General features: G+C 46.1%; 1 protein-coding gene across 5 annotated transcripts in view; it reads left to right on the plus strand.

Annotated features, from left to right (window-relative positions):
- Positions 1–18,809, plus strand: part of mark2b (MAP/microtubule affinity-regulating kinase 2b) — a 46,527-nt gene that overhangs the window by 23,941 nt on the left and 3,777 nt on the right. For 2 of the 5 annotated variants that reach the window (XM_062516188.1, XM_062516189.1), the window contains exons 9-19: positions 2,524–2,760; positions 3,447–3,566; positions 3,842–3,941; positions 4,194–4,306; positions 4,429–4,564; positions 5,142–5,281; positions 5,797–5,885; positions 8,175–8,327; positions 11,353–11,616; positions 14,187–14,213; positions 17,895–17,933. In XM_062516188.1, coding sequence (XP_062372172.1) covers positions 2,524–2,760; positions 3,447–3,566; positions 3,842–3,941; positions 4,194–4,306; positions 4,429–4,564; positions 5,142–5,281; positions 5,797–5,885; positions 8,175–8,327; positions 11,353–11,616; positions 14,187–14,213; positions 17,895–17,933 — 1,418 coding nt within the window. The remainder of the gene's footprint in view (positions 1–2,523; positions 2,761–3,446; positions 3,567–3,841; positions 3,942–4,193; positions 4,307–4,428; positions 4,565–5,141; positions 5,282–5,796; positions 5,886–8,174; positions 8,328–11,352; positions 11,617–14,186; positions 14,214–17,894; positions 17,934–18,809) is intronic. The other 3 variants (XM_062516192.1, XM_062516190.1, XM_062516191.1) reach the window with 3 other exon arrangements.

Raw genomic sequence — 18,809 nt, forward strand, 5'->3', positions numbered from 1 at the left:
TAGTCTGGTGCCTGGTGTCTATTTTGGGTGAATTCCATCTGGTCTGGCACCGTCTCTGTGGGTATGATCGTTTTCGCTCGCTCGCTCTCTCTGCGCTGCGATTGGTCTAAACGAGGCGTGCTCTTTGGCTCCTTTGCGCTTCGCCGGTTTTGACTCCGTATAGGATGGAGGCAGGTAATGCGTATCAGTCAGTATAGCGCAGTAGTTTTCAACGGGCATGTCGTTGCCGTGGCATTTTGAGGAGCCCATTGCCTTTTTTTCACAGGCTCACGGAATAGGCTAGAGGTTTATTTTGATATGCAACAATGACAGTTGGTCAATCTGGTTTTAATGTCATCTTGAGTAGGCTACAATTTTGTGATATGAAGTTCGGATCTGTTAGGATCTTTCTACCTAATAAGCATGGCAGTCAGGATATGTTGCAATTGCTAGATTTAGCCACTTTTTCATAACCAAATTCACATCTAGCAACTAATGAACTCTAACAATTTTGCCAGCACTCATTTCTCTCGCCGAGCAACACAATAAAATCATCTTTCTCAATCTGTGTGTATCATGTTTACCTTTCTCAAAATCATGTGAGTGCAAAGCCAGGCTATGCCCATAGCTGTGGTCATTCTAATATGCCCATGTTTGTTCTATACATACAGTGTGAACGCCCCTGTTATAGTCTAATAATGTGTGTGGCATTCAGAGTGAACAGCCCGGTTATAGCCTGTATTAATCTGTGTGGCATTCATCATTACCAGTAACAATAAGTCGGTTTGCCTTGGGGTTTTGATTTGACCTTTGGGATGTGTTAAGGGTTGAAAACCTCTAGTCTAGCAACTAGTAGGGTCCTTGGTCCATGATGAAAGATATCATATTTGTCTGTCAACGTGTATCATCTTAGTGTCTTTTGTGCTGGGCATAAACATACACACGATTACTCTTCATAGATGCACGTGAAAATTGTGGCCAATCGGTAGAGTCCATACAAAGATAGTTTGCAACAACAGTCTGTTGCCAGGCAACATTTGCTCCATCTCCACCGGGTTGAGAATTCCGCTGGCGTAGAGGCTGTGCGGCCGTGAAGCCGCCACTCGTCTGCAGTCTGGGCTATCAGAAAGCAGCGGCCACAAACCTTAATGCAAATAACTCCATACAAAGTCGGACACAATTGCAGGAAGAGAACGTAGACCGAGTATAGAAAGAGACAAAGGAAAGGGGTGCTTTGAAGAAACACAAAGGAGCAGATGTTTGCTTTGTCCATAGTGTTTGGTCTTCCTGCTTTATATACCTTCTTACTTTGTTTTTGTTTATTGATGAAAGGATGTGTTGTACTTATTTCTCTAAATTCCACCTTACTACGGTTCAGCCTTACACTCCTGACCTCCAGAGTCTCTCTCTCGCTTGCTCTATTTATCAGGCAGAGAACCTGCTTCTGAATACAGATATGAACATAAAAATGACTGACTTTGGCTCATACTTATTTCTCTAAATTCCACCTTACTATTAGCCTGGCTAGCGCCTACCACTTCTCAACCAGTGGGGTGTCCTACGAAGCAAGTTAGACAAATCTAGGTTATCTAGACATATCGAGGCTGCACAAAGCCTCAACTCGGGTATTAAGTTAAGTGATCCTACGACAACAGCAGGTATGTGATAAATTTGTCAAACTAGGCTTTCAGCTCAGATCTGTGCGCGTTCTCGTGGTTGGGGTGATTTTGACCAATCGGGAAACGTGGAGACGCACAAGACAGCCTAGGTTTAAAAACGATTACTTCCGCATTTATGAGCGGTAGCGAAATCTAGGGTGGTATTTTTTAGTGTCTAACCTATAACATCAAAAAGTCGATGGTCATCAGATATTGTATGTCATGCATGTCCATAGTAGTGACATATTTGCACGCACAACATAGTTAAAAGGGCCTTTGAGATTCAAAATGTTTGCAGAGGCGGGGCTGGACTTGTTCAAAGTATGACAGATTAGCACACGTGAGAACTTCGTTTGTCAAGATAATGGATTGGTTAGAATTGGTAAGAGGGCGTTGATATTTCACGATTTGAGCTATAACTAAGCACATAACCCGCTCCCGACCAGGTTTGGTTGCGAGCATAAGATATCATGGTGATACAGCGACGCTAAAACAAATCCACTTTCGTATGACAGCATACCCTGGTTTTGAGCGCAACATACCTCGCTAAGCCACTAATCGAGCTTCGTAGGACACCCCACTGACGTTCATTTTCTCGTATTTGAAAACATGCCCAGATCCTTTCATTGGGCGCCACGGATGTTTATCAAATGCGTCTGTGCATAGCTCATCATGGTCTTGCTTTCTGCCCTGTTCTGTGATTGGTCGCCAACATCAGGCGAATGTGGGTGTTGGTTTCCAGACTGCCTTAGCTGCGTGATTGAAATCACCGCGCAAGGCAGGATGGGAACACCCAGGCTACCTTACTATGGCTCACCCCTATACCCCTGACCTCCAAACTCTCTCTCTCTCTCTCTCTCTCTCTCTCTCTTACTCGGTTTATTAGGCAGAGAACCTGCTTCTGGATGCAGACATGAACATCAAAATCGCCGACTTTGGCTTCAGTAACGAGTTCACGGTGGGGAACAAGCTGGACACGTTCTGCGGCTCGCCGCCATACGCAGCCCCCGAGCTCTTCCAGGGCAAGAAGTACGACGGGCCCGAGGTGGACGTCTGGAGCCTGGGCGTCATCCTCTACACGCTGGTCAGCGGCTCGCTCCCCTTCGATGGGCAAAACCTGAAGGTGAGGGGAAGTCCACTAACGGATGGAGGTGGGGAGATGCAATCTCTTCACCGAATTGATCAGTACCCAACATTCCTGTCCTTCAGTTGTCTTTTCTGTTGCCCAGTCTTTTTCTTTCTGCCTTCGCATTTTTTTTCCCCCTCATGATCTCAAATTATTTCTGTTACAAAGACAGTTTAACTGACATTCTGTATGCTGCTGCTTTAAATGTAACTACTGCAGTCCCTTTGTAAACAGAGTTTGTTGGTTGTATTCTTTACTACTTTAAGGATTCACCTATCAGTGCTATGTTTGACAAGGGTTAAAGATGTTTTTGTAACTTTGTAAATCAACTATACAGACTACAGAAAATTGAAATATATTTCTGTCTTACGTGGAGTCTAGGCAAAAAAATCGAATGTTTTTAAGACACAGGTCTTGCTCCAAACCTCAGTTAGACACTTCAGTCTCTTGCACAATCCTAACCTGTTGGTTAACTTCCACGCCTTGCCACCATAACACAACCGTTTCTAGTTGGATGGTCAATAATAATTGATTTTTGCCCCACATAAGGTGTCAACAGTTCTTCTGCTACACACATGCAGAGATAGTGGGGGCATGATTATATATATACACCGGTAATATATGATTAGGTTGGTGTAGTTTGTTGCTGTGAGTAAGTTGTTTGCGTTTGTGTGCTTTCTTAGGAACTGAGGGAGCGTGTGCTGAGAGGGAAATATCGTATCCCCTTCTACATGTCCACTGACTGCGAGAACCTGCTGAAGAAGTTCCTTATTCTCAACCCCTCTAAGAGAGGCAGCCTGGAAGTATGTCTCATACATATATACACACACACACACACACACACACACGCATTTAACGCATTTGCTGTTAATGAGGCTTCATTTGTAAGAAAGCAAGTGCCTTGTCGTAGAGACCATGCATATCAGTATAGAGCCATCTGAAAATAGCCTGGCTTTTATGGACAGTGTACAGTGTGCTTTTGCGTTGCTGACACAGATGCCCATTTACAGAGCAGTTCTTGTCATCTCCACTTGTGTGCTTTTCCTTATTCCTTTTGTTCCTTCTCTGTTCTGAAAAGCAAATTATGAAGGACCGCTGGATGAATGTCGGTTATGAGGACGAAGAGCTGAAGCCGTATCTAGAGCCCGAGCTCGACTATAACGACCCCAAGAGGACAGGTGTGTGTGTGTATGAGAGAGAGAGAGTGTGTGTGTGTGTGTGTGTGTGTGTGTGTGTGTGTGTGTGTGTGTGTGTGTGTGTGTGTGTGTGTGTGTGTGTGTGTGTGTGTGTGTGTGTGTGTGTGTGTGTGTGTGTGTGTGTGTGTGTGTGTGTGTGTGTGTGTGTTCATGTGTTCATTCAGAACTAGTATAGCATGATTGGAAATGTATGTAATGTAATCATTGAATGTGTGTTGATTTCTTTTCTCCTAGATATGATGGTACAGATGGGCTTTTCCCAGGAGGAAATCAGAGACGCTCTCGTCAACCAAAAATATAATGAGGTCACAGCAACCTTCCTATTGCTGGACTACAGAAACTCAGAGGTACACTCACCAAAATGCCCATGCTTAACTGTCCTCTCGGAAACTTCACACACACACGCACACACGCACACACACACACACACACTCCTCTTCTGACCTCTCTCCCTCTGTCGCCCCTTCAGTTGGAAGAGAGTGTCAACCTGTCATCGAAGGCCCGGCCAGGAAGTGACCTCACGAACAGCAATGCCCCATCGCCGCCTCACAAAGTACAGCGCAGTGTGTCGTCCTCCCAGAAGCCTCGGAGGGCGACGGATCAGGGTGAGCAGAGCGGTCACTCTTGTCTGTGTGCCTTGTTCCCTTTTACCTTTAGCGTTCACACTCGTCTTTTGGAGAGTGTGAGGACTATATAGTTGTGCATTGTATAGTGAATGTAGTGAAGAATGTATGGAATAATGTATTGTCCGTCGGTAATTATTGGAGAATAAGTCCCGACAGGATGAACATTATATAGATTTGACAGACCTCCGAACGTTGGGATTGGCCCATTCATGTGTCACTCTGAAGAGCCGTGTAATAAATGGTGATCATTTGCAATAGTGCACTATGTAGCGGCGGTGGTGGTAAGGAGCTTGGATAGCATGCAGTAGCCTGAGAAGTTGCGGGTTCAATTCCCAGCTTCCACCGTTGTGCCTTTGAGCAAGGCACTTAACCCGAGTTGCCATGGGGAAGAATGGCCCTTGTAATCCAATTGACATGCGTAAGACGCTTCGGATGTAAAAGCCTCTTTTATATGACTAAATGTAAATCAATGAGTGGATGTACTGAGCGCAGGGCTGGTTTTGACTGCGTCTCTTCTTGTCTTTTTTTCTCTCTCTCTCTCTCTCTCTCGTCTTAGGCTCATATTCAAAGCGTGCTCAGGGCGACAACAAACACACCACTGAAGACACCGGACGCAAGGGCTCCAGCAGCTCGGCCAAGGTGCCGCCCAGTCCCGTCACTTCCAGTGACCACAAGAAGAGCTCGACCCCCTCCTCTGTGAGTAGTGCGCCCAGCGTCCAGCCCCCCAGAGAGTTTCTGGTTTTCTTTTACATGATGTCTCCTGGACAATTCGGACAGTTTGTTAGCAACTCAATAAAGTTTGCGATTATGAATCAGAGCCTTGTTTGGGAAGGAAGATTGGAAGTTTGCCCTTACTGTTTTTATTAACTGTGAGGTCAGCTTTATACCAATAAGTTAAGCAAAATACAAACAGAAACAAACATTTTCACTCAGGACATGTGACCGAATGAGAAAACCGCACATACAGTATTCTTCTATTCAGTATCCAAATGAGAGTTCCTGCGTGTGTTTCTGTTCAGACCCATATAAATGTCGCTGCCTCGTATTCTGACCAAGGTTCTCTCCTTTTATTTGAGCTGATTTAGGCATATTGAATGTAATGTTATGTGATTCTTCCTCTCTTGTCTTGGTGCGACTTTTCTTTTCTTCTCCTCTTTCTTCTTTTTCTTTTTTCTTCCTCTTCCTCCTCTCCTTCCTCTTCTTCCTCTCAGAACTCTATCCTGTCTACTGGCACAAGTCGCAGCCGAAACTCTCCACTCGCCGAGAGGTCCACGCTCGGGGTCCACAATGGCAAAGACAGGTACGCAATGGCCACACTCACTCTCCCACTCACCTTACACAGCCGAGAGGTGTTGTCGTCCTCTCGGACGTGTTTTCCTTTTAGCAGCTCAATGACTGACCGGCCACTCACCATTCGCAAATAAAGATCACGGCGGCGTGATCAGTGACTCATGGTGGACCGCGGATGCCTGCGGAAGGCAATCGGTTGGTTTTTATGGTCATTTCGAAATCGATGTCCGGAAGAATTTTAATGACACCCAGCGTTTCCTCGTCACACACACACACACACACACACACACACACACAATCAAACCTACCCAAGGATCACCGGCCCGATTCACTCCTCATCTGACACCTGCAGAGGAAGTCCCCCTGTGAACTCCTCCATCGTTCCTTTCCTCCCGACCTTCAGTCTCACACACAACCCACCCCCCACAGCACACACACACACACACACACACACACACACACACACACACACACACACACACACACACACACACCCCAACCTCGTTTCCTCTCCTCCCTTTCCTCTCCTCCTCCCCACGTGGTAACAAACACACATGCAAATCATGCCCTCCATCCCTCCATTCTCCCAGTCCTCCTGGCTAGTGGCTTTTCATCCCTAACTGCTCCCTCCCCTCCCTCCGTTCAGGTGTGCCAATGCCCGTTGTCATCATAATACATATACATGCTTCCTGTACATGCTTACCTGTGCCGTATGTACTATGTATTATTGTCATGCCTTATGCATAACCTAATGCATAACCAGGCTTGTAGAGGTCTTGGCGAGAAGGTCAAGCTGCTCCCAGGAAACTAAAGTGCCATCAGTGATTCATTATAACTGATTATAAATATAAATAATAATGTGCAGGACTTGACTTGTCATTTTTAAATCATGACATCCTGCATTGTATTTCGTGTTTGTTTTTTCCAGTCTCAAATCGTGGTACTTAATATTTGTGGTGTTTTTAATTATTTGCACTCCACATTGTTGGTTGGCAGTTTCAAACTGTTGCCAGACTATTGGTTGAACAGTTCATGTTTTTTTGTGCCACCATTTTGAAAAATGACATGAGAGTAGTTTGGCCAGTCGATTTCCTGTGAGCAGCATTCCCTTCTGTCCTGTGGTCAATTGCAGCGCTTTTTTTTTGCACCTGGTCATTGCAGTTTATTTCAAAAGCTTCAGGTGTGACGTGCAAACGCTGCTTTTTAAAAAAATATATTGTCTACGATCTGTGTTGTGTTAGTCTCCATCCTCAAAGTCATCGCAGGGTCCGAGGTGCCCTAGATGCTCCTTGGTGTGTGCTGTTCATGTGTTGTTGAATTATTAACCAGCGCTATTTGGTGGGCTTCATGTTCCTTCCCCTCCTTTCCCCTCCCCCCATCCCCTCACTCTTTCTTTCCTTCCTTCACTGCGCTCCTTTCCTCTTCCTTGCTTGCTTGCGTGTCACATTTCTGTGTCTGTTCAATCTGTCTTGGTTTTTGTTTGTAAATTCTTTGTGAATCTTTGCATGCATGATGCGTAAGCATGTATTTGCTTGGGTGTGTTTGTTTGTCAAGGATCAGCTCCATCTGTGTGCTCTCGTGTGAGATTGTGCACTTGACCTCAGTCAGGAAGCCCTGTGTGTGTGTGAGTGAGAGAGAGTGTGAGATTTCAACATCACACTGTTTTGTTGCCTAATCCTTGTTTAGTTGTCTGTTTGTGTTTTAATCAACACTTGCTTGCTTACTTTCTGTCTCAGCATTCCTGTCTTGCATGAGTTCAGGTCTAAGACTGGCAGTGAAACGATGCTGCATATTGATTTCTCGCGTCCCTGTCGTAGAGAGCAGCCGTGTGCAACACCGTTCACACTCAAGTCTTATCAATCCAGACTTGCTCCAGATCTTTGATCTGAACTCTCTCTCTAATACGCTGTCTCCATGTGCTGCCTTTCTCTCTCTCCTTCCTGTCTCTCCTTCCATTCCACCACTACTACTAATCCATGAACTGCTGTAGGTGCTTTCTAGTAGTGCTTGTTAGAGCTCTTTCTCCATTTGCCTTCTCCTTTGCTTTTGTCTCTCTCTCTCTCTCTTTCTCTCTCTTTCTTTGTCCCATCCATCCATCCCCCCATCCCACACCCCAGTCTCCCCTTAGCCCTCCATTGTGTGCTGAATGGAGCTTTTAATCATGTTTTGTCCCCTCTCTGTCCCTGCACCCTGTTCACGCACACCCCACCCACCCACACACACACACATGCCTGTGTGTGTTCGTGTGTGTGTGTGTTCGTGTGTGTGTGTGTTTGTGCGGTTCTCTCCCTCCCCCCAGCCTGAACACTCCTGGGTCCCGCGCCTCCACGGCCTCAGCTGCCGCCGTGCTCTCCTCCTCATCCTCCTCTTCCTCACGCTCCCGACACCACAAGTCCCTGTCCTCCTCCGCACACCCCTGTCCCACTGACCTGCACACACACCAGCGCCCCAGGCAAGTCTCATCCACACACACACACACACGCACACTCAGTCACTCACACACTCACTCAGCCACAGGGAAAGTAAACAATCAGTGGTCAATAATGGAACGTAAACAGTCAGTGATGAGGCAAGAGACAATATTTATTTGTTTGAGAGCAGGGCAGTTTAGAGTTCTATATGTAATGTGAATAGACTGAGAGTCTTTCACCTGCTTCTCAACACACACACCCACACACCCACACACCCACACACCCACACACCCACACACACACACACACACACACACACACACACACACACACACACACACAGACAGATACACAGATTGGCCGAGCTCTGAGAATTACTTGTGCTCCCATCTCCCTTAACTACCCAACTAAGCCTCATCATCCTGCCACTAACATGTCCATAACAGACTCCAGCACTCACACACATCTCCTGTTCTACGGTAACATTACATGACTTACCACACACACACACACACTCAGTCTTATGATTCATCACACTCAAGGGAACCTCAACACCAAGATGGCGTCCTGTAAGTATGGTGAACTTCTTTGCATTGTGATTACTTTGATAGACGGCCCATTCACATCCACACGTCCAAGTGTGTATGCGCAACATGCCCTAGGTCTCTGAACAATATCCTAGTGTGAAATGACCCTTCCTGTAAGTCACATGGTCGTATCGCTCCCGATTCTGTGGTTTAAAGCCTCTGGGAACGTCACTATGCCTATGGATTTAGCAGTGTTGTGAGTGTGTGTGTGTATGTGTTGTGACTGACGTGACTGACGGTGTCGAGGCTTGCTCTGTTGCATGCAGTGAGCTCAGGCTCTTCCGTACCTGGCTGGGGACCCTTGAAAGAAGGTACTGATGCTCCCCAGAACCACTCCGGCTGTGTCTCCTCCTAGTCGAGCCCCCTCTTCCTCTGTCAGAAGCACTTCATCATCATCATCATCATCATCATCATCAGCCCCCCTATTAGCCAATCCAGGTTCTGATCATGTATCATATGTGCCACGTATATCATAAGGCAGTGTGTGTGACTGTTTAAATGCACCTGTGCACCAGCAAGCACACTCCTTAATGTCGCTCCACTGCTCGCGGGCACATATATGTTGCGCTGCACTTGGACTTAAAGCCTGCATGCTTGGGGAGATCATCTAATTCAAAGAAACACTGAGGCTTTTCAATGAACCTCTTAGAGCCATATTATCACAATGACGTCAGCTTTACATGCATCCTTGTACAAAATCATAAAACGACCTCCCAACTTCCTATCTATCAATCAGTCAATCAATCAATCAATCAGTCAGTCAGTCAATTGTTTGAAGGCAGTATCTCCATGTAACATGGTCTCTACACACTTAGTATCACCATGCAACATGGCCTCTGCGCAAACAAATAATGGAGGGTGAAAACAAGCAAAAACATGATGACCGTGATGATGGAGAGATCTGACAGGAGATGGAGAAGAAGCACACTGACGGAGGCCGCTATGTGTCCCGGCTCATTCTCTCCATGTTAACACACCGGCTGGAGCTGCTAGCTCAGTAACATGTTACCTGACTGGGCCCCCCAGACTAGCGTGGGGAGCACTGGGGTAGCATGTTACATGTGACCTGGACTGGGCGGGACACATCGGGCAGTGTGCTCTGGAGTCGGACGTCGTGGGTGCCGTGTTAGAGGTGTGTGTGTGTGTGTATGTGTGTTGGTGTGTGAGTGTGCTATGATGAGATCAGATTCCTAGTTTTTTGGCCTAGAGCCTCCCAGGCCAAGTGATGGTGTGTTATCCTAGCTCTCGTGTCTGTGTTCGAGTGTGTGTGTGTGTGTGTGTGTTTGTTTGTGTCTTTGCATCTGTGTGTAGGTGCCTTTTTAAGACCCCTCCGTATCTGCCTAGGTTTGTGATAGTGGTCAGTGGCCAACTGAATTCAAATCCCCTCTTTTGTTGGCTTGTTTGTCTGTAATGTGTGAAGTGGATCTTCTCCCAAACTTGTTTCCTTAGCGTTTCACTTAACAAAGATAAAATCCCAAAAGTTTTTTTTTTTTTTTTTTTTTTTTCTTTTTTAACCAGGGTTGCCAATAAATGTTGAGAGAGCTGCATTTTGAATACCGGTGTATCTATTAATAGGTATATCTAATAATTGTGTTACTTCATAGTCTATATTATACAGTTCAACATAAAGAAAAAAAAAATAAGGGGGAATAATATGCACTTCCCTTTGCAGCTGACTTGGGTGATTGACAGCTGGCACTTTTGTGCCTAGTTCTGCCCCCCGTGCTCTTGGATGGTCTGTGTGAACAGTTTGAGCAGGTGCCTGGATCAGGACACTTTTACTGGCGTGCTGCCGCAACGACTGTCTGGAAGGACTCTCTATTTATAGAGCGCATACCAAGGTGTCTTACATAGGTGTCCGTGGACTGGACATAAAGACCAACAGATGTTCCCAGAAAGCCTGTGTGTGTGTGTGTGTGTGTGTGTGTGTGTGCGTGTGTGCGTGTGTGTGTGTCTTTTTCGTGCGTTTTTGAGCGTGAGTGTACTGGCGTGGGCGTGTGAGGGACAGCGGTAGCGGCGGCGTGATTTCTAAGCGGCGCTCGGCGCTCGAGTCAGACACAATGGCTCATCTTGTCCCTCTCTCCACTGCCGGCGTTACGTAAGGGGGGGGGGGGGGGGCGCGCAGCTGCAGAGGCACAGGGCCGCCTGCCGCCACGCCGCAGCTCAGCTCAGCGCTGCCGTTAGTGCCAGCTGAAACGCTCGCTCGCTCGCTCACTCACTCCAGCAGCCCTCGGTCCAGACCCTTTTTTCGGGGGGGAGGAGGCTGGGAGTTCTGTCCTTTTTAGTCCTCCTTTGTAGTCTGTTGTGACCATGTGCTCCCCGATAAGCTGTGTTACAAAGAGGGCCAGCATTAAAAAAAAAAGAAAAAGAAAATCAAGCCATGCTTTTGTTGGACATTGAGCTAACGTCTCCTTTCCCGGTTTTTAAAATAATCCTTGCCCCCTTCCCCCCCACCCCCTTTCTCACTACTACCCCACAGTGCCCCCCCACAAAGGGCTCCTGGCGCATCCCCCTCAGCCCACAACATCAGCAGCGCAGCGGCGGGGGACCGTACCAACTTCCCGCGAGGGGTGGCCAGCCGCAGCACCTTCCACGCCGGGCAGCAGCGGGGGGCGCGCGACCAGCAGGGCTCGCCCTACCACGGGACGCCCGCCTCGCCGTCCCTCTCCCACGGCAACAGCCAGCAGAGGAGGCCGGCCGCCTCGGGCATCTTCAGCAAGTTCACCTCCAAGTTTGTGCGCAGGTGAGCGAGTGTGTGTGTGTATCTGTGATGTGGGATTTTGGAAGGTGTGTGTGTGCAGGGGAGGTGATGGTGGACGTTGTGGAAGTGGAGGTGTGGGGTGTTGGAGATACTTCTACATGTATCCTGGTAGAGGGAGGGCTGGCTGGGGAGGAAGAGGCAGTGATGTGAGAATGTCTGCTGTCTGCTGTCTGGGAGTGGGAAACTCAAAGGGTTTGGTGGTGGGAGGGGGAGGTGTGGGGGATTCAGCTGGGTACAGAGAGAGGCAAGCAGGAAGGGTTCTACCACAGACATCTTGCACACATTCTCACACCTCCACTTCTGTCCACTGGCTGTAAGGGATAGGACTTTAACTGTATGCTTTGTGCTGGTGCGTCGTGTGTGTGTCTGTCTCTCTGTGTGTGTGTGTGTGTGTGTGTCGTGTTTGCCTGTCCTCTTGCTTTGTCTGGTCAGGTCCTTGCTTGCACTGAATTCTGTTTTACTTTGTGTGTGTGTGTGTGGAGTGTCATTTTTCTCACGTCTACTGAATTAACACGAGCTATATTTTCCTGACCTTTTGGTCTTCTGTGCGGACACCGGCACCTTCTGCGTTCCAGTTTTGACTGCATCCCTCTGCATTCTGGGATGCAGTCAAAGCGCTGCGCATCCACTCAAGGTCACGTCTTCACTCAGTAAATAATCAGGCCACGTCTCTGTGGCTGCACGCAGTGCCGGGATGCAGGGACACACACACACACACACACACGCACACACACACACACACACTAAAAGGCAGGACTCGGCTCCCTCCAGCTTGGGATATTTGCACACGACACACTCTGGCTCACCCACTCTCTCCGTGAACACGCATACATCAATTCAAACAGAAATTCAGCTCGGGGTTTCCCTCCGAAACCCTTCCCAAACACACAGACCTAAGCCCAAAAGCTTGGAATTGTTTGAATTTGACTGCATGTAAAATTTTACTTTTTTGATACTTTTCTCTGAAGTGTTACGGATCAGGTGTCTGGATTTATCCTACAATTGGGGACTAACAACATTTGTGCTTTGGAAAACAATCATATATAAAAGTGTCCATAAAAGTGTTCATATTCGGGCAAGGATTCACAAAAAAAAGATGTCTTTCTGGTGTGACAACAGGGAATGGTACATTGTAAAACTTTTAACTAATCATTCAGTCTTCTTACCTAAATTCTGATTACTTTTTTTGCATCACTAACTTATCTCAAGATCATTCATCTCAGGAGCCTGATGTACCTCCATACACACGTACATATTCTGTTCATACATATAACTATCTCTAGCCTTATCCACCTATCTCTATCCAACACCAACATTGCAACCCTTTCATCATCTCTAGTTCTAAGTGGTGCGTTACGCTCTGGAAAAGTGTACTCGCTTCCACCGTGCTGCACCTCCGTGGTAACCATGGCGACTGCGGAGGTATTGCTTTGCAGTGGCACTATAAATACCCATGGCAGGGACACCTTGGCGCGATCTTGCCAGTGTTGCAGCGTGCGTGCAGAGACTGGGGGATGGTTCGCTGCCTGCCAGGCGTCACATTTCAGCCGGTGTCACGGCAACACCAGTGTTTTCACGCGGCTTCACGGCCTGACCTCAGCCTATCATGCTGGAGCCAGAGTGTAGTGGCTGACCACACACACACACACACACACACACACACACACACACACACACACACACACACACACACACACACACACACACACACACACACACACACACACACACACACACACAACACAAAACTCTCTCTGTGTTTACTTAGTAGTACTGATTGTTAATATCTAATAGGTTTTATCACTGAAGTTTCCAGAAAAAACACACACACAGAGTATTTCACAGAATCAGATAATGTGGCAAGGCCAAAACAATAGGGCACAAAGTCAGTGGACATATTTGAATATGTACACACTTTCCAAACACTCTTGCGGAAAGTTGGGTAGAAGTCAAACCGTGTGTGTGTGTGTGTGTGTGTGTGTGTGTGTGTGTGTGTGTGTGTGTGTGTGTGTGTGTGTGTGTGTGTGTGTGTGTGTGTGTGTGTGTGTGTGTGTGTGTGTGTGTGTGTGTGTGTGTGTGTGTGTGTGTGTGTGTGTGTGTGTGTGTGTGTGTGTGTGTGTGTGTGTGTGTGTGTGTGTGTGTGTGAGTGTGTGTGTGAGAGAGTAAGACTGAAAGAAAAACAGGCACAGAGAGACAGAGACCTTTTCATTTGAAGTGTTTCTCTTCACACCCTAATTTACAGCCTGTCCCATCACATTCTCTCTGCTTTTCCATTGTGTTGATGTTTGTGTTTAAAAGGGCACTTCCTGCTTATACTTTACAGTCTAATATCTGTACATGTTATCAGCCAATACAGGAGGTTTTACAAACAGGGGTTGTTATGTAATGAGTTTCCTACCAGTGGTGACAGAGTGATAAGTGATTTTCAGTATGCCTTTTGTTATCAATTGTCTTGATACCTACACAGAAGCACATTACTGTTAATATTTTTTTATTTTTACTCTTTAATTAATATTTTCATTTACTTTTTTATTTTTTATTTGTTTTTATAGAAATCTGTCATTCAGATTCCCCAGAAGGTAGGCAAATGACAACGATATAACCCCCCCTTCTCCTATGAGACTTTTTATTTTGAAAGTTGACTCCTTCTCCCCCCCTTTTTGGTGTTTCGTGCAGCTTTTTTGTTCCTCATTCATTTATTTAGTTTTGGTCGTGATCTCCTTTGCTTTATTGATCCCTTTTGTATTATCCACTGTGGTTTGGCCTCCTTTTTTTTGTTGTTGTTGCCTTTTTTAATTTGTGATGCCAGCACTAACAACCCTCTCGCCATCTCCCTTACTGTTCATTCATCCACCGTGTACCCTAACATCCAGACTGGACTCTCCCTGTCCTCTCCTCCGCCCATCCATCCATCCATCGCCCCTCCCTCTCCTTCTTTCCAGTCCTTCGTCTTAACGCACCTGAGGAAGCCTCGTCCTTTGGGCATCCGTGTGGTGTGTGTGTGTGGTTTTAAAGTCCTCCTCTAGTTTCTGTGAATCCCCGTTCAGGGGGAGCACAAAGTCATTTCTATTGCCGACTCGAGGTATGGGGGATCAAAAACAAATTGGGTCGGAATTGGGTGATGGTTTAATTTATTATTATTTTTTGTTCTGTTAAATGCAGACCAGGATGAAATCTATGATGTGGTGATGACTCCTATTTACCCCCAGAAATGTCCTCAGTCCCGTTATAAGCATGTATTATCCAATAAATGTTGCACTGTATCCAAGTGCAGCCCTTTTAGATTGATTAAATTCCTTAAAAAAGAAAAATTAAAAAAAAAATAACATCGGAGGTCCTAAGAGGACATGGAGAGGTGATAAACGAACCGCTCTGCGTTTTCCAGCCGCCATTGCACACTTTCAGGAGGTGTACCCCTCCTCCTCCTCCTCTTCCTCCTCCTAGTTCTTTTTTAACATGGCATCAACTGGACTTGTGGCCGGCTTTGGGCTCTGCTGCAGTACTGAAAGGCCCTCTTTCTCTCGCGTGCAAATACTTCCACACTGTTAAGCCCATGGATGTGCTCTGGCTGCGAGAAACCCATCCATGACTCATTCACTGGGTGCCTCTCATTCGTCTTTTATACATCCTCCCTTCCTTCCTCGGTCCTCGTCCTCACTGATCTACATAAAGAATGATGGGGCGGCAACAGTGGAATAGTCTATCCAGTGTTAGTTATAGATCAGTGGGAACGAGCCTGTAGGACTGAGGATCGAGGAGGGATGTTGAGAGGCACCCACTGTGTACTGATGTCTCTGTGTTCCAGGCTCAGGTGAAACCCACTTGCAGAGTTTGCATAGATGAGTGCCCCCGCACTCTCTGTACTCACTTTAACAAGTTCACTGTGAGATTAAAGCAAAGCATTGTCCTAAATAACGGTTAAACATGACTGTTTCATTTACAGTCGTGTGGTAGTTATGTTTATCGGGTAATGTTTTTTGGATTGTGGTCCAGCAGGGGGCGTAGTTGCACTCCCTATTTAGCTGACGTGCCTTTCACACCATTGGCCTTCACTGAAGTGGGGTTTTTTTTTCACACTGCTAAAATTGGGTCTTTTTAGGATAATAAATATGAACACAGGATTTTGTTACAGGTCCTCTATGTAGAGTTGAAATTAATGTTAATTAAAAGTTCAAAAGAAGAAAAGAAAAACGGAAAACATTTTTTTCTTTTGTTGATGTACTCTTTTCACACCTTCAATTTCATGATTATAGTGGCTGTGTCTCAAACCGCCCACTTGCCTACTTCACATACTTAGATTAAGTGTATAGCGCAGATATTGAGACAACACTAGCCATCGAAATAGGGCACTAGGGACGGAAGCTCTCAGTGCACACTAACTGTGTACTGACGGAAGTATGCGGTTTGAGACACAGCCTCAGTCTGTGAGTCTGAAATTATCTCTTTGGAATTATAAAAACTTTTAAATGTCCATTATTGGACCAGCAGAAGACCGTTATCAGAAATATGACTTAAGTGTGCGGCACCTTAAAATGGTAAGTTAGAATGTCCCAAATGCTTCAACCCCAAGCGCAACTTTTTAAACTCAGACTTTTCTCAGAGTTTCTGGTAATTGAACCTATAGCCCTATTCGCACGGGATTAGTATTACCTGTGGACCTTTGGTGATTTGTGATAATTGCGGAGAATGTCTGAGATCTTAGTCCCGTGCGAATGTGCCATGTCTGTAATTTGTAAAGTAAAAATTCCGCCGCAAATTACCTACTATATTTCGCCAAACACAGACGTCCGGTGATAATACTTATCCCGTGCGAATCTGTATCTCAGTGATTGCTGTTGCCATTGCATATTTTCTACGTTCTGTGTTGTTTTCGGACGTTAGCATACGACATATCCGGGTGTAATGTCAGTGAAAATAAAGCAATTTACAGACTTTGCTTATCCCGTGCGAATGCGCTGCAAGTAACGCAGAGGTGGGGCGATAATTTGAAAATGACCGGAGGTCCACAGGTAATACTAATCCCGTGCGAATAGGGCTTATGACTGTAAAAAGTGATCCCATTTCATCAGCCCTACCTCACCAGTGATTTGTCATCATGGAATGTGTTAGACGTGTTGCTACACCACGTTAGGAAAAAGTATTCAACAGGAACACATTAGCTCGGATGTTTAGCCCGTTCCCCCTTTATTTCAACCCCTATGAACCCTTAAGCCTTTAGGCTTGTGCATTAGTGTATTCATGTATGTGTGCTGTGGTCCATCTAGTTAGTTTTAAATCTGTCAGTCTCTGTTTGTGTTTCATGTTTGGAAAGAAAGAAAGAAAAAAAAAAACCCTCAATTTGTATTTCCTTCGATCGTTTCCATTTGGAATTTAGAGAGCTGGCTCGGATGTCTAACCCAATGCGAGGGTGTTTATCTCTCCCTGACCACAGACTTCTCCAAGCATTGCCAGTTGCACTTGTTTCAATGTCTTGCTGTTGAGTTTGAGTTTCCCCTGTGTGTGTGTGTGTGTGTGTGTGTGTGTGTGTGTGTGAGTGCATGTGCTTTCTTAATGTGCCTTTCGTGTAAGTGTCTGTGTGTGGCTTTCATGCCTTTACGTCCTGTCAAGTCTGCCTTGGTTAGATCAGTAGCCGCGGTGACTCGGCGGTGTGCCCCTGCTGCAGACGCTGCAGAGTCACGGTCCAACCTCCCCTCCCATTCCATTCTACATCATCATCATCATCATCATCATCGTCGTCTCCTCCAGACCATCTCACTCTATTACCATTTCCATCCGACTGTCCCAATCTGGCAAATTTCAGAACTGCGCTCTGTTGTATTCCATTGCTACAGAGGCCAGTGGTGCTTTTTTACTATTATTTTTTTTGCATGGCATTTTATTGTCTTTTTTTAAAAGGTACATTCCCCACAGATCTGCCCGTGGAGAATGGGTCTACTGCTGTAGCAATAGCAGGCAGTGCATTTTGGCAGGGGTCTGAAGTACTGTCATTATTATTATCGCCAGAGCTGTGCAGGCGGCCCAGTTCAAACAAAAACGTTTAGGCAAACTCAGAACGGCCTGGAGGTTCACTTTGTGGAATGGAATTTTTGGAGGGTGAGGTTTGCGTGTGGTGCTGGTGGTGGTGGTGGTGCTGGTTGTACTGGTGGTGGTGGTGCTGGTGGATGTCCCTTGAAAAGTCCGTAGTAGACTCCTCCACCTTCCCTCACGGATGGTGGCAGTGGACAAACCCCGGCACTAAACTTCTGCCAATTTCTCTCAAGGAGTCCGTATGAGGCAGAGGGTCGGGAGGATGGGAGCAGGTGAGAAACAAACAATCCAGCAAAGCATGTCCTTCTCCAGGAACAAAAAAAAAAAATCTGCCTGAATTCAGGCTAAAATCAGTAGATTGGGTCTGGTAGCCGTGATTGGCTGAGAGAGAGAGAGAGAGAGAAAGAGAGCGCGAAAGAACTGATAATTGAACTTTTAATTGAATCCAGGTGAAGGGTGACGAACGGAAATGTGAATGAATTATAACATCAATTGACTGGATACGTGCACGCAGCTCTGGTCCATAACGTCTGATTGTTGGAAATAAAGTTTGTGTGAGCGTGCGTGCGTGTATGTGTGTGTGTGTAACATGAAATTCTAGAATTTCCCTTGATTTCTACATGTGTGTATATCTCCGTCATTCAGTGGCTGACATGCATGCGAGATGTACACACTGGAAGAAGCGGTCTGCTCCGATAAACAGATAAACATGTCTGTTCCGTAGATTAACATGTCTGTTGTTCAGGGCCATGTTCTGGCCTCAACTCTGACCTTTAGTGGTCACAGACTACACTTGAAAAGCCCTCAGCTGAGAAACACTTTAACCAGTGAATTGTCTTGTCTTTTTTTGCCACCCAATTATAACCAGTAGTTGTCAGAAATGTTAATTCCTCATAATGCATTTGCCTCAGTAAAAAAACTAGTTCAAATCCTAAATTTACAGTTAGTGATTTAGCTGACGCGAGTTACAAAAAAGGGAAGCAAATGATTTCCTTTGCTAGACAGCGGTTCTCCACAAGTTAGTGGCTTCACAGCTCAGGTCATTTAGTAGAGAAGAGCAGATGGCTTTTCAGTTACACACACACAACTGTTAACTCACTCATGCCTCAGGTTCTCCATAATTCACATTAATCTTTGTCTCCTCTCCA

Source organism: Sardina pilchardus, chromosome 16 (genome assembly GCF_963854185.1).
Source record: "Sardina pilchardus chromosome 16, fSarPil1.1, whole genome shotgun sequence".
NCBI lineage: Eukaryota > Metazoa > Chordata > Actinopteri > Clupeiformes > Clupeidae > Sardina > Sardina pilchardus.